We start from the raw sequence: 13,194 nt of genomic DNA, 5'->3' as shown, positions 1-13,194 counted from the left end.
GGTCGAGTATTACGGTTGTAGGCTAGGAGGTAGTTGAGTCTTGCGTTACTTTGTACCTTTCTGAGCCTAATACGGTAGGGTTTTGTCTAATATAGCTAGGGGCAATGTCGTGTCTTACTATTTTCTATTTTTCGACGCATGATCCATTTACTAGCCATCGTTTTTGCTTTGCACTTTTCTGCATTTTATGTTCCTATGTTTTCTATAATCTCCATGGTGAATCTAATATTCTCTCATTTTGTCTTTTTATTATCTTGAGCCGAGGGTCTTTCGGAAACAGCTTCTCTACCCCTTCGGGTAGGGGTAAGGTCTGCGTACACACTGCCCTCCCCAGACCCCACTTGTGAGATTTTACTGGGTCGTTGTTGTTGTTGTATTTGAAAATGTACACGTGTAGAGAAGATTTCGAAAATCCAATTTTTTCACAAAGGTTAAAAATGAAATGTCAAATTTGAAATATTTGTACACGTGTAGAGCGTACGAGTCAGTTTTTAGGCACGAATAAGAGCCAAACGGCCTTCATTTCATGCCCCAATCCCTCCTCTGTTTCTCTCTCTTTGCTGTCAAAACACACGCGCATTGTGCACTGCCGCCTTTCTCAGTCTGCTCGTAATCTCCGTCGACTCAACGATGACCGGCGACCAACGGAGAATGTCCATAGACGGCGAGAACGTGCAGGTACTCTAGTTTTCCTCTTTTTTTTGGTCTCGTTTACCTTAGACTGTTCAGTGAGCTGAAGGCTCTTTGACTGCTGCTTCTATTGAAAACGCACATTCTGTGTTAGAGTTTGAGGCTAAGACATATAAACCATAAAAACACTTAATTAATGCTAATAGACACTGGAAATTAGGTCATGCATGTATTCTGATACAATTCTCCTGAGAATTTAGATGCTTTTTTTGGCTGCTAACTTAAGATATCATTAATGTAGTATGAATCAGAGAATCTAGGGCTCCAGTTAGAGATTTTACCTGATCTCGGCCTTCTATGATATCCAACTGCATATATATATATTTCACGATCACATAGGAATTAAGGAGGATGTCAGGATCCAGCAGAAATGGGAATTTTCAAAGCAAGAGCGCGCGGGCCCGGGGGATGCTTTTTCTTTAAAGGTTGAGCTTTGAGAAAAGTCTCATAAAATCCACCACTTTTTTTTCTAGCCCATATATTGACTCTCAAGGTACTGAAATTTTATGCTTCGCTTTCATTTTTGAACCAGAGTTCCTTTTCTTTTCATTCACTAAGAATTAAAATAACTTAAAAATAGCCCTTGACTAAGGATGGTGTCAGAAATAACAAACATTTTACCCATGGTTGGTGGTCAATAAGACCTACGTCCACAAGTTGAGAGAAGCAATTCACTATTTTAGTGATGGCTACAAGGAGAGCACAAAATTAGAGACGACACACGGCACTCTAATAATATCTGAAAGTAATAGGAGAGAGAATAACCTCTGATAATACACTCACAAGGAGCTCAGAGAGAGGTTTGCTCAAGTGTAAGGTTCGAGACTTTTTTAACTATATAATCTCACTGATAACCTAACAGTAAACCTAACTCTAAAACCTACATCTTAAAGATGCTACTCAAGATAGTGTCAATTTATAGGTGGATTCAGTCTCCCGGCGAATTCTTTTTGCATTTAATATAACGAATCTTCAGACTACGACCTAATTTAATTCTTCAGATCACAGTTTATCAGAGAAATGCGCTTGTTGCACCCATTTTGCCGGAACATTGCATGACTTGCTAATGACTGTGCTACGTGGTCCTTGCACCATAATAACGCCCTAAGTTAGATGATGACATTTGCAATCAAACAAAACTGGCGGCATTAACGAGGCTGCCAAGTTGAATAAACATTGCCCATCAACTTGTATTGAGAAGATTTGCCAGCTGAAATTAGGACGAAACAAACGAAGGAGTTGGGGCCTGCCTTCTTTGAGAATGAAGGCCACCTGGAGGAAAGTTGAAGATTTCCAAATGCTTTTGGTTTTATCCCCATGCCTGAATGTGACAGTTCACTTTAAGTATTCTGTTTAATTGTTTTAGTACTTTGTTACCTTTTGTCAAAGCTGCAAGTTATCTTGTAGTTGTGCATTAATTTTCAAGAACTACTAGAGGCTAGATGCACAAGACAGTTGTATTTCTTTTTAGATTCACATCGGAAGAGAGCAACAATGGATATAACTAAGAGGAAAAACTTTGTCAAGTTTCACGCTAACCAACTTGATCTGCGGGAGCAAACATGCTCTTTTTGACATTGGATCCGATTACATTATTGAAGGTCCTCAAGTTTGTTTTAATGTATTTGTGTTTGTTAAGTCTAGTAGTGGCATGTAAACAGGCGTACTTATTTAAAAAATGGCATGTAAACCGGAGTTGATCTTGTGGTTGGGAAATAATTGAGGACTGCATTCAAGATATCGTAGATTTTTATTTAGTCTCTGCCTTATTTTATTAGTTTTTTCTAATCCATTTGACTGCTCGCACTTGGGATATAGGAGAGTAATCTTCTGCAAGATATGCTGCAATAGTGAGGTTGGCTAAGGGTTTCGGTGACTTGCTATGATGTTGCTAGGAAAAGGTCTAGGTGGTGGATATTGGTCTGCTGGTATTCATCTGCTTGCTATTTGACTGTGGAAACCTGAGAGTCCTACTACCATTTCTTTTTTCACTTTATATTTGTGTTGTCCTTTCTCTTCAAACAGTTTGAGAATGCACTTATGAGCAGATTTTTCATTTTGAGAACCATTTTTCTTTCTGAACACAATAATATCAATCCCTTTGCCGTTTCCCTTTACCAATTTCAATTTCATACCTGCAACCTTGAGGGACTTAGCTTCTAAGCACTTTCATTTGTTAAAGTTGAAGCCAGTATTTGCACTAGTACCTGAAATAGTCAAGTTTGTCTTCCATTGCTAAATAGTTGATCACGTGCTCTAAATTTACTAAAAATGTGGGCTGTTAAATTAAAACTACAGCATCAGTCTAGACCTCTTTCTATCTATGGTATATCGGCTGCAGAAACTTTTGGCATCCTGTATTTGAAATATGCATGTTCAACCTTCAATATATATTTTCAGAAGGAAAGTATACTGTATGTTCCTCCTAAATGAAACAAAGATAAAAAGTGGCTTGAAGTACAATTTACATATTGTTACTTGTTACATGGTAGATATGGAGGGAGACTCTAGGGCATTATGAATAGCCACTTGTTTAATCTTTTCTTGATAAGCAACTCTAAATACTGATGTTTGCTCTTATTTTTCTTTGATTCCAGCTACCTATCAGTCCTAAGGCACTAGCTGTGCATGATCCACCAAAGTTCAATCAAGGAGGTCAGATTAATTCCTCTGTTTTTGCTGGAGACCGCGACACGATGCAAAATGGAGCTGCTGAGGCAGTTATCTGCAATTCCAAGGTTGTTAAGATTATGAAAGATATCTGAACAGGTTATTTTATTTTATCATGCATGGATGGAACATGCACAATAATCTTGATTTTAGGTATAGATATATCTATTTACAGCGATTATTTGAGATAATAATGGACTTTTAGTTATTGTGAAATAGATGGATCAATATTAATAATTATATCATTTAATTACTGCAGAAACTTCAAGATGCAATGCAGGAGATTGGTCTAAAAATTAAACACCATGAAGATAATATCAAATTCTTAAAGGCTCAGAAGAACATATTGGATGATTCAATTTTAGACACACAAGGTACTGTTTCCTTCTGTACAAGGTACTGTTTCCTTCTTTTCATGTTTAGTAGGTTGCTGCAAAATGCATGTGTAAACTTTTAAAAGGCACTGTAGTTACTTTGTTCTTTCAGTATCCTAGAATATTATGCTTTTACGCTTGTCTTTATGGAAGGGAAAAATCAAACATGGTAAGATCTTCATATCAACGGTTGTGTTCCACGTTTCAAGTATATATGGATATTTTCAGTATCCTAGAATATTATGCTTTTACGCTTGTCTTTATGGAAGGGAACAATCAAACATGGTAAGATCTTCATATCAAGGGTTGTGTTTCACGTTTCAAGTATATATGGATATTGTGATTACCTGTAGCGTGAAATGTCGGCCATCAGCTTGTTTAAACGATCTGACAGAGGCCTAATATCTTCTCCATGGGTTTAATTGTTGGGTATTGCTTATTTGAAAGTACTCCATGTGTACTATAGCATTCAGTTTAATTTTGTCTTTCCCTTTTTAGCATTCCTTTTTTCACTGTTTCTCAATTTTAAATTCTTGTGCTTGTGTGGTACTGTAGTTGCTCTTGGCAGGTATCAATCAGCAAGTGAACCTGGTTCTGAAAATAAGGAATCTTCCAATAGGCGGAATGAAGAGGAGATCATTGAACGAATTCTAAAACATGATAAATCTGCAGCTGGCATCTATTGCCAGCTGAAAACTCATCATGGACCTCAGGTTACTCATCTTCCGTTACTGAAGGACGTGATAGGAATTGTTGCTTTGCTTGGGAAGGTTGATGACGATAATCTCAGCAGGTTACTTTCACATATCATCCAGTAATTGCTTGCATTTTCTACCAAAAAGAAGAAGCTGTTCCACGATTTTTTGTTGTCTTAAATCCAAATTCTCTGCTAGTTTTCTCCAGCCATATTCTAGAAATTATACCATTTATTCACGCTCAATCAAGATGACATGTGGCTGCATGAAGGTTAAGACAGAAAGTTTGACTATGTTCTGGTCTTTGAATTTGTCACAGGTATAGTCGAAGTGAAAGTTGATATTTGTAAGGCTAAGATAATATATGGTATTATCTATGTTAGCTTATAATATATTTTTTTTGATGAAGTAAGGAGAATTCATTAAAAGCATCCAGCGGATGCAGGCAAAAGATTACAATTAAGAGAGATGGTGTCTGTTCATATACACAAAAAACTATTCTATCACTAAGGAGCAGACACAATCAAAAAATTGAACAGAACTAGTTACAGGTGCCTGATTTAGCCAACTAAACAAATTCAATAAGCATTTTGCTTTGACTACATGGATTGGAGTTGAGATCCCATCAAAACATCTACGGTTCTTTTCATTCCAGATGCACCAAAAGATAGCAGCAGGTACCATTACCCAAATATTTTTGATGGATTTACCAACTCTCCATGAACACCAACATTCATATGCTTCCTTGATGCTGTTAGGCTTGACCCAGGCTAGTCCAAAAATAGAGAGGAACATGTTCCAAATATTATAACATGTTAGCTTATAATATATTCTAGGAAATTAAAATTTTACCTTCCAAGGAAAATAGTCAAGTAAATCGAGACAAACGGAAATGGAAGTAGGCTAAATGTCTCTTCATTGGGTTCATTTTGTATCCAAAAGGATTTTTGTTTCCAGAAATTTTAGATGTGTTTGCATTAATTATTTTCTGATTAATTAGACGTGTTTGTATGATCATAATAGTATTATTAGTATTATTATTATTGTTATTATTATTATTATTATTATTATTTTCAATTATTATTATTATTATTATTATTATTATTATTGTTGTTATTGTTGTCGTTTGCTTTTACAAACTGATCTGGGGATAACCCATTGTTCGGAACACTACCTACAGTTGATACAACAACAGCCCACTAGAATCCCACTACCTACAGTTGATACTGTGAAGTTAAATAAGATAAACCCTTTTACTTCTGCCAACTACCAAACAAAGGGTTCCAAATTTTGTTTGGATTCCAATAAGAATCAGGTGTTGGTCATCCCCCCCCCCCTCCCCCCTTCCTCTCTTGTCGTTCAATTTCTTCCTCCTCCTCCTTGCCGATGGTGAAAGACCCTTCTATTTCCAGTGCTGAGTCACCAGAAGGCTTTCTGGTCCAAATCGGATCCCATCTACCATAAAGGAATGTTTTGCATGTAATAGGCATACTTGGTTATATGAGTTTTTATGTAGATTTGATCAGAAAATGTGTAGGACTTGCTGGTGATCTAGAGATCAGAGTGGGCTTTGACTATTGATTAAATTCTCTAGTCTCTCTCACTTTTTTACATTTACTTACCTAGAAAAAAATCGAGTCTCTTGCACATCCTTATTTTTGGGCCTTTTTATTGTATAGCTGGAAATATATATCAAGTCATGCATGGTTTAAGATCACGGAACAGATTAGCTACGGGGGCGTCTCATGGTTAAGTCCATCACAGCTCTTGCTTCTTTGTCATGCGATGATTTATTTTTTTCTTCTTCTTCTTTGGGTAGATGAAGATGTTTTTTCCTTCCAAACGTGGTTTCATTTCACATCTATGTAGTGTCAAAGCATATACGAACACATCATTATGTTCCTCTCTAAGGGGAAAGGGAAACATTTTCTTGAGAATGGTAAGAATTTAAGGGGAGAAAAGGGAAACATAAAAGTTCTAGTTGCCAAACAAGCCTTAGCATGTTGAGACTCTTTTGTGTATGAAAATAAGCTTCTCTTTGCTTGAAAATAGGTCTTGGCGTGATGTAGGAGTTAGAATCTGAGTAATTCTCTGCATTTCGTGAACAGAAGATGATGGAAGCATGATGTTTAAAGAAGTAGGCAAATAATGGAAGTTCGTTCTGTATCATGATTGACATTTGTATCTTAATCTCTGAAATGCAGGTTGCTCTCAGATTATCTGGGGCTAGAAACCATGTTAGCAGTTGTTTGCAAGAAACCTGATGGAATTAAAGCACTGGAAACTTATGATAAGGAAGGTTTTATAAACAAAAGTTCTGGTCTCTATGCCCTTGGAGCTTCAATTGGTAGGGCTTTGGATGCCCGATTTCTTGTTATCTGTCTTGGGAACTTAAGGTTTGAGGTTAAAATGATCTCTTCTTGCAACTGCTGATTATCTTTAACACCTCTTTACTCTCTTTCCATTTTTCTTTTATTCTTTTTTTTTTTGGGTTATAAATTAGATCATATGAAGGTGCATTCATTGCTGATGACCCTCAGAGGAGGCTAGCTTTAATGAAGCCAAGATTGCCCAATGGGGAAACTCCTCCTGGTTTCCTTGGTTTTGCTGTTAATATGATCAATATTGACAGTGCGAACTTATATTGTGCTACAAGCACTGGTCATGGCTTGAGAGAGACTCTCTTCTATAAACTCTTCTCACGGTTGCAAGTATACAAAACAAGGACAGAGATGCTGCAGGCACTAACTGTCATAACACATGGAGCCATATCTTTGGATGGTGGGATTATAAAGAGTAATGGTGTATTTGCCCTAGGCAACAGGTAAAGAGGCTTTCTTAACTAGTGATATATCTGTATTTCATTCATTTTTTTTTTATTTTTTTCTAAATTCAGCTTGTTTGATGATGATACCCTAAAGGATTGGTTGCCTATAAACTTGTTCCTCTTTGAGTGTCAAGTAATATACCCGGTCTATAAATTTGCGCCTTAACTGGGAAGCTGGTGTTATTGACTTTTGACCTTGTGACCGCGTTGCTTGGCCTTGTGGAGTTCAGTAGTTCAACCTTCATGAACTTCCTCTTTCAATCGGTCTAGAATGGTGTATGAAAACATGTTCTTCGTTTGTTACATTACATCTACAGAAAAGCTTCTGCAGGTAGCCTTTGTTACATTTTTTGTTTATTGCATGTATATTTCAAAATGATTAACAGGCTATCTTTAATGAATAAGTTATCCTGAAAGGAAAAAAGGAAAGAAGAAAAGAGTTTATAACACATTTTAGTAGTTAATCAGGAAAGATGACCTATAATATAATTATCTGCAGAAGAGTTTTCACAATTTTTCCCATTTGGAGTTGGCAGTAGTAATTCAATACATTTCTGCTTGATGTATGATGTGAGGCTTAACTTTCTCTATCATGGTTGATAACGTGCCAAAAATGCTTAGAAGAGATGGATCTAGTATCTTGGGAGATATTCCAAGTTGGAATGGGATAAAGTTGATGAATCCTTACAGGAATATAGGAGGAACAAAAAATGATTAGGAGAGCAGGAACAAGTATTTCTCTGGTGAACTCACAATACAGACGCTTGCGCAGGCCCTCGGGGGTAGTTAGAGAAGGCCAGATGCATCAATATGGAAAACTAAATCACCTAAGAAGTGGCATTCTTTACGTGGTGTGCGATTTGGGAGGCTATCCATACAACAAAGACGAGATGCATTGGGGTGTGTGAGTCAGTATTGTATGTGTTAGATGCTGAGGGAGGATGCGGTCATTTATTGTTACATTGTTGTTCAACCCATCAGTTAGTAAGTTCCATTTCAAAAAAAAAAAAAAACTATTTTACATTGTAGTTTCTCAATGGAGCTATGTGCCTTTATATATTCTATGGGTTATAGAGGTTGTAGCAACTGAAATGTTTTGCCATTAAAAAAAAAACTGGGGAAGAAAATCACCCGTTTGTTTGAACACGCTGCCAATCAATACCTTGCCTTAACCAGTTTGTTTCAGCTGTTTTTTTGGTGTGAAGAAATTATTACTTTCTGTAGATGGTCGGATGGATTTTATGGATTTTTAAATGGCATACCTTTTCTAAAGTTAACACTGTCTTGGTGGCCCACAATTGAATTCAAGTTACCTGAACGGCTTCTATCAGTTATTTAGCATTTTAGTCTTCTCATATGCATATATTATATATATATCAGATGTATTTGAGTATGCAGCATATTTTATTGTTTTATTGATTGCATCACTGAATCTTTTGGGTTCTCTTTCTCTTGTACTTTTTGCGTAAAGTGAAGTAGAGGTCAAATTTCCAAAGAGTTCCGGAAGGTCAAATCTGCCTGAAAACTATTTTGATACTGAGAGCCGGTTGAAAGAGCTGAAGTGGAAAAGGGATAGATTTCTGGAAGATTTACATAGAGAACAAACATTGCTGGACCATGCAAAGTTCAACTTTGAAATAAAGAAGCAGGAGTTTGTCAAGTTTCTTGCACACAGCTCATCCTTTGCTACCCCGGTAATTACTTGAGTTTGTCTAGTCAGAATATGCATGCTAAGTCAACGGTAATAGTTTGTGCTTTTGATACCAAGCAGAAATAAATGAAGTCATCTCATAGTTGATTTTGGTGAAAGCTTGGCCATTTTAACTTGATCATCATCCTGCGTTAATTGATTGACACATGGGCGGACCCACGTAGGGTCAAGAGGGTTCAAATAAACCCGCTTCATCGAAAAAATTTGGTATTTTATTATAAGTTAAATTCTGTAAAATATCGATATAAATTTTAATTGAATCCACTTGACCTAAGGTGATCTTGTGGAAAGATGGTCAATTGAGTTCAAACTTTTATGTTAGTCGGGCATCCGAATCCTAATTGTCGCAAATTTCTCGCAAGCTAGCCTTTTTGTTTATTCTTCTTTTCCCTTTTTCTTTTTTTCTTTTTAAATTATGAAGATAGCCTTGTTAGCTAATTAGCTTACTCCCCTTAGTGTGTTTTAAATTTTTTTTTATCTCTATTTTCTACTACTTTGTTTTCTATTTTATTTTATACTTAGTTTTTCTACTCAAATCCAAAAGGAGCTATTGTACCTTCTTTCTTTTTTTTTTGATCAGGTAAGTTAATTGTACCTTCTATTTTACTTTAAAAGATCAAAAATTTCTACAATGTGAAATCTTACATTAGTTTTGCTAAAATACGCAAGTGCAATCATTGTAATTATTTATAATAGGTTAGTTCCTCTTAAATTAGTTTATACCAAATCTTTTTTTTCTATGTTACATTGAAATTATTAATTTACTCTATAAGCTCTCTTCTCTATAGTCTGTGTTAGTTTGTTTTAAGTTATACTCACTTTAATTTTGTCTTTTGTTTGTGAATTAACGACTTTGTTCCTTATCAATAAGAAAAAGATTTTAGATTTTGTCAGATTTCATTAGAGTCTGATAAATAATTTGGTAAAACAGAACTTTTTCGGTTCAAGTTTAACAAATTTGAAAGCTCGTTGATATTACATTGTGAATTAAATAGAAAAATTCTTAAATACTTTTAGTTAAATTGATGATCTTTGTTAAATGTTTTATATTTCTTGCCCAACTTTTTAAGAAAAAAAATAGTAAAACGAATGCCGACCTCAAGTTTTTAAAATTGTTCATTTTTTTGGTAGCATTATGATCCGAAAAAAGAGCGACACAAATCTCACTTGCCAGAATCACCCTTATTTTAACGTCATTTTTCACTGGAACCCCTTGCTTAAAATTTTGGGTCCACCACTGGATTAACGATGACATTTGATAGATGAAAACTCTGAACTTGCATTTATTATGCTAGCAGAGAACTACTCTGCATAGAAAGAGATACCCTTTATTCCATTGGAGCTTTTAAGCTTGTCCTTTCTTTGTATGCCGTTTATAGATGTTCTCTTTGAGCAGTATAAAGATGTAGAGATTAGGAAAGGCAAAATACATAAGTTGGCACCCGAACAATGGACCAAATTTCTGTTACACACTTTTTGTGGACACAAATAATATTACACACTCAACATTTTAAAAGTGTGTCTAATACACACCGCTTTTGACCAGGACTAAGCATGTGTAAAACACCACGATAGAAGCGTCTACTAATAAAAATACTGTCTAATTATTTATTTTATGCCATGTGTCTGCAATCTCCTCATCTTCCCCACCCTTCCTCTATCTCTCTCTTCCGCCAACCAACACCTCCTCTCACCAACTCCCTTCTTTTTCTTTTTCTTTCTGATTTTCTCTTAAATATACATATTTTGCATTAATCTCAAGCTTCCAATCTATTTTGAAGAGAAGGCTGAATTTTTTATTCTGAAAGTTGGTGGTGGCGATGACAGCCATGGAAATGAAAAACAAAATTTTGGAAGAGAGCTATAAATGAAAATAGTCCGTTTATGTCTTTGTTGATGTAGATAAGCTTCAATAGATATGATATCCAAGCAGTTGTAATTTTCAATCTACCTTTGCCATTGTTGCATTTTTTTTAACAATTGCCTTGTTGTGGTGATGATATGGTGGTGTGAGTCATGGCTTATTGGCTTTTGATGTTTTTATTTCTTTCTGGGATTAAATCACTTGGGCTCCTAATTTTTGGGTTGAATTGTGTGTTCTAATTTTTTGGGTGGTCCGTGGAGGAGGAGATGGAGGTGGAAGAGATGGGGTTGGAGAAGATGAGGGTGTATGTGTAATTTTATATTTTTTGTTTTATTTAATTATGTTAATGACACGTGTCACGACTTTATTGGTGCGTGACATTACCCATACTTAGGTAAAGTGGTCAAGAAAAAAGCAGTGTGTATTAGACACACTTTTAAAAGGTTGAGTGTGTAATATTATTTGTGTCCACAGAAAGTGTGTAACAGGGATTTGGTCCATTGTTCGGGTGCCAAACTTATGTATTTTGCCATTAGGAAATTGAGATGCTAAAACATTGGTTATTTTTAAAACTATCCTTTTTCAGACGTACGTTTATACTGAACCTCATTACAGATGAGAGAGAACACATTTTTCTTCAAGTTTGTACTGGAACATTTAATTTAAATAACAAGGATGCTTTTACTAATGTTGCAAGTTTTGGTATCTACATGTTTGCTTCCTCTGAAATAAATTGTTACAAGAGAAGAGATGGACAATAGAAATTTTAGTAGTTTAGGTATTAAATTGGCCGTTTTATTAAGATATTTCAGGAATAAATGTCAAATCTCCTAGTAATACGAGTATAAATTCAGGAGAGCAAACAGATTGAAGAAATGAGTGGAAGATATGATTAGGAGTTAGGACACCAAAGAGAAGACTACTAGTAGTAGATTAAGGATGCAATTTAGGAAGATCTGGAGAGCAGTTCCTTTGTGTATCATTTGTACTGTTTGGAAAGAAGAAATCGGAGCTGTTTTGAATGAAGAGCAGAGGCATTACATAGTAGTATAAAATATACATGTTTGCTAAATCTAGCTTTTTGGTGTAAAATTAAGATGCATATGATTTTTGACTGAGATGGACCTTATAATGTATTGCATTGTTGCATTCAAGGGTGAGGCTAGTAAAGCCTTTGCTTTAGGCCCCAAAAATTTTGAGGCCCCAAAAAGTGTTAATGGTAAAATACGTAATAATATTTTGACTGAGACAATTTTGAACTTTGTAGAAAAAAAGTATAATATCCGGGTAAAAAGGTTTTAAAAAAATAAAGAATATTTACTATTTAACATAAGAAATATTCTAGAACTTCGAATTAAACTACTCAAATCTTCGTATTAGCAAATAAAGTTTTTTACATCAAGATCCAAGGTAATGTATTGCAAACATATGGCTAACATCTTATTAACTTGAATTAACCCTTGATAATATAAATAATAATATTACTAAATAAAGCTAAAAGTCATATATCTTGTATAAATACTATTATATAAATAAGTACAGAAGGAAAAAAAAAGACAATATCAAATTTTTTGCATATACTTGTATAGGTGTATAAAATTTAGATTCTTATTAAAATTCGATTTTAGGCTGCTAAATTCGGTGAACCACCGCCCTTGCATTGTTGTAAGCTTTTTGGTATAAAAAGCAAGATGTATATGATTTTAACTCTATAGAATCCATTACTAGTTGTAAGAAAGGTAGTCGATGCTCTATCTACATATCTCTCCCTCAGTGCTGATTTTGTTAATTTAGTTATCCGTCCCTATAAAATGAAAAAAGGATGTCAGGTTATGAACTACTATTCTCTTTTGAAAAGATCTATTACCTTAGTAGACCTTATGAAGTTTTACTATCAGTGTATGACCTATTGTCTTTGTGTATGCAGCAAAAGTTTCCGGCAGTAGGGGAGCGGTCGACCCCGATATCATGATTGCGTGGGAAATTTTAGTCCAATTCTAGTATTAGACAGGAGGAAGCTTTATCAGTGAATTCAAAGTTACAACTTTAATTTATAGTCTGGACAATGCTCTCTTGGATTGCAAGGATTATATGTGCAGTTATATGTTATCCTTGTTTGGGTCAATTTTAGATTTGGACGACTTATGTCTGTCTGATTATTCTTTAGGTCAATTTTCAAAATGGATCACTCACTCAGGACAGGCTACCCTTTTCTCCTTATAACTTCTTTTATGTATAGAATGTGCATCAACTGTACAGTCGTGTTAGCTTGTAAATTCTCTTGATACTTAAAGGTTGAAAAATATGCTATTTCATTGGCCACAGTGCTAAATTTTATCCAATTCATAAATTGCAACTAGCGA

General features: G+C 35.2%; 1 protein-coding gene across 1 annotated transcript; it reads left to right on the top strand.

Moving 5' to 3' along the window:
- Positions 1-518: 518 nt before the first annotated feature.
- LOC107778612 (protein DEFECTIVE IN MERISTEM SILENCING 3) lies at positions 519-12,915 on the top strand. Its single transcript, XM_016598894.2, has 8 exons — positions 519-678; positions 3,288-3,428; positions 3,620-3,734; positions 4,290-4,527; positions 6,634-6,825; positions 6,933-7,253; positions 8,728-8,950; positions 12,759-12,915. Exons 1-8 carry the CDS (start codon positions 631-633, stop codon positions 12,801-12,803), a joined length of 1,323 nt encoding a protein of 440 aa, XP_016454380.1. The 5' UTR covers positions 519-630; the 3' UTR covers positions 12,804-12,915.
- Positions 12,916-13,194: the final 279 nt, after the last annotated feature.

This window comes from Nicotiana tabacum, chromosome 6 (genome assembly GCF_000715075.1).
Source record: "Nicotiana tabacum cultivar K326 chromosome 6, ASM71507v2, whole genome shotgun sequence".
NCBI lineage: Eukaryota > Viridiplantae > Streptophyta > Magnoliopsida > Solanales > Solanaceae > Nicotiana > Nicotiana tabacum.
This window is presented reverse-complemented; position numbering and strand designations above follow the sequence as displayed.

Coding starts and splice junctions, on each gene's coding strand:
- LOC107778612 (XM_016598894.2), top strand. CDS start 631: ATGACCGGCGACCAACGGAGAATGTCCATAGACGGCGAGAACGTGCAG. Junction 679..3,287: donor TAGACGGCGAGAACGTGCAG/GTACTCTAGTTT, acceptor CTTTGATTCCAG/CTACCTATCAGTCCTAAGGC. Junction 4,528..6,633: donor GATGACGATAATCTCAGCAG/GTTACTTTCACA, acceptor TCTGAAATGCAG/GTTGCTCTCAGATTATCTGG.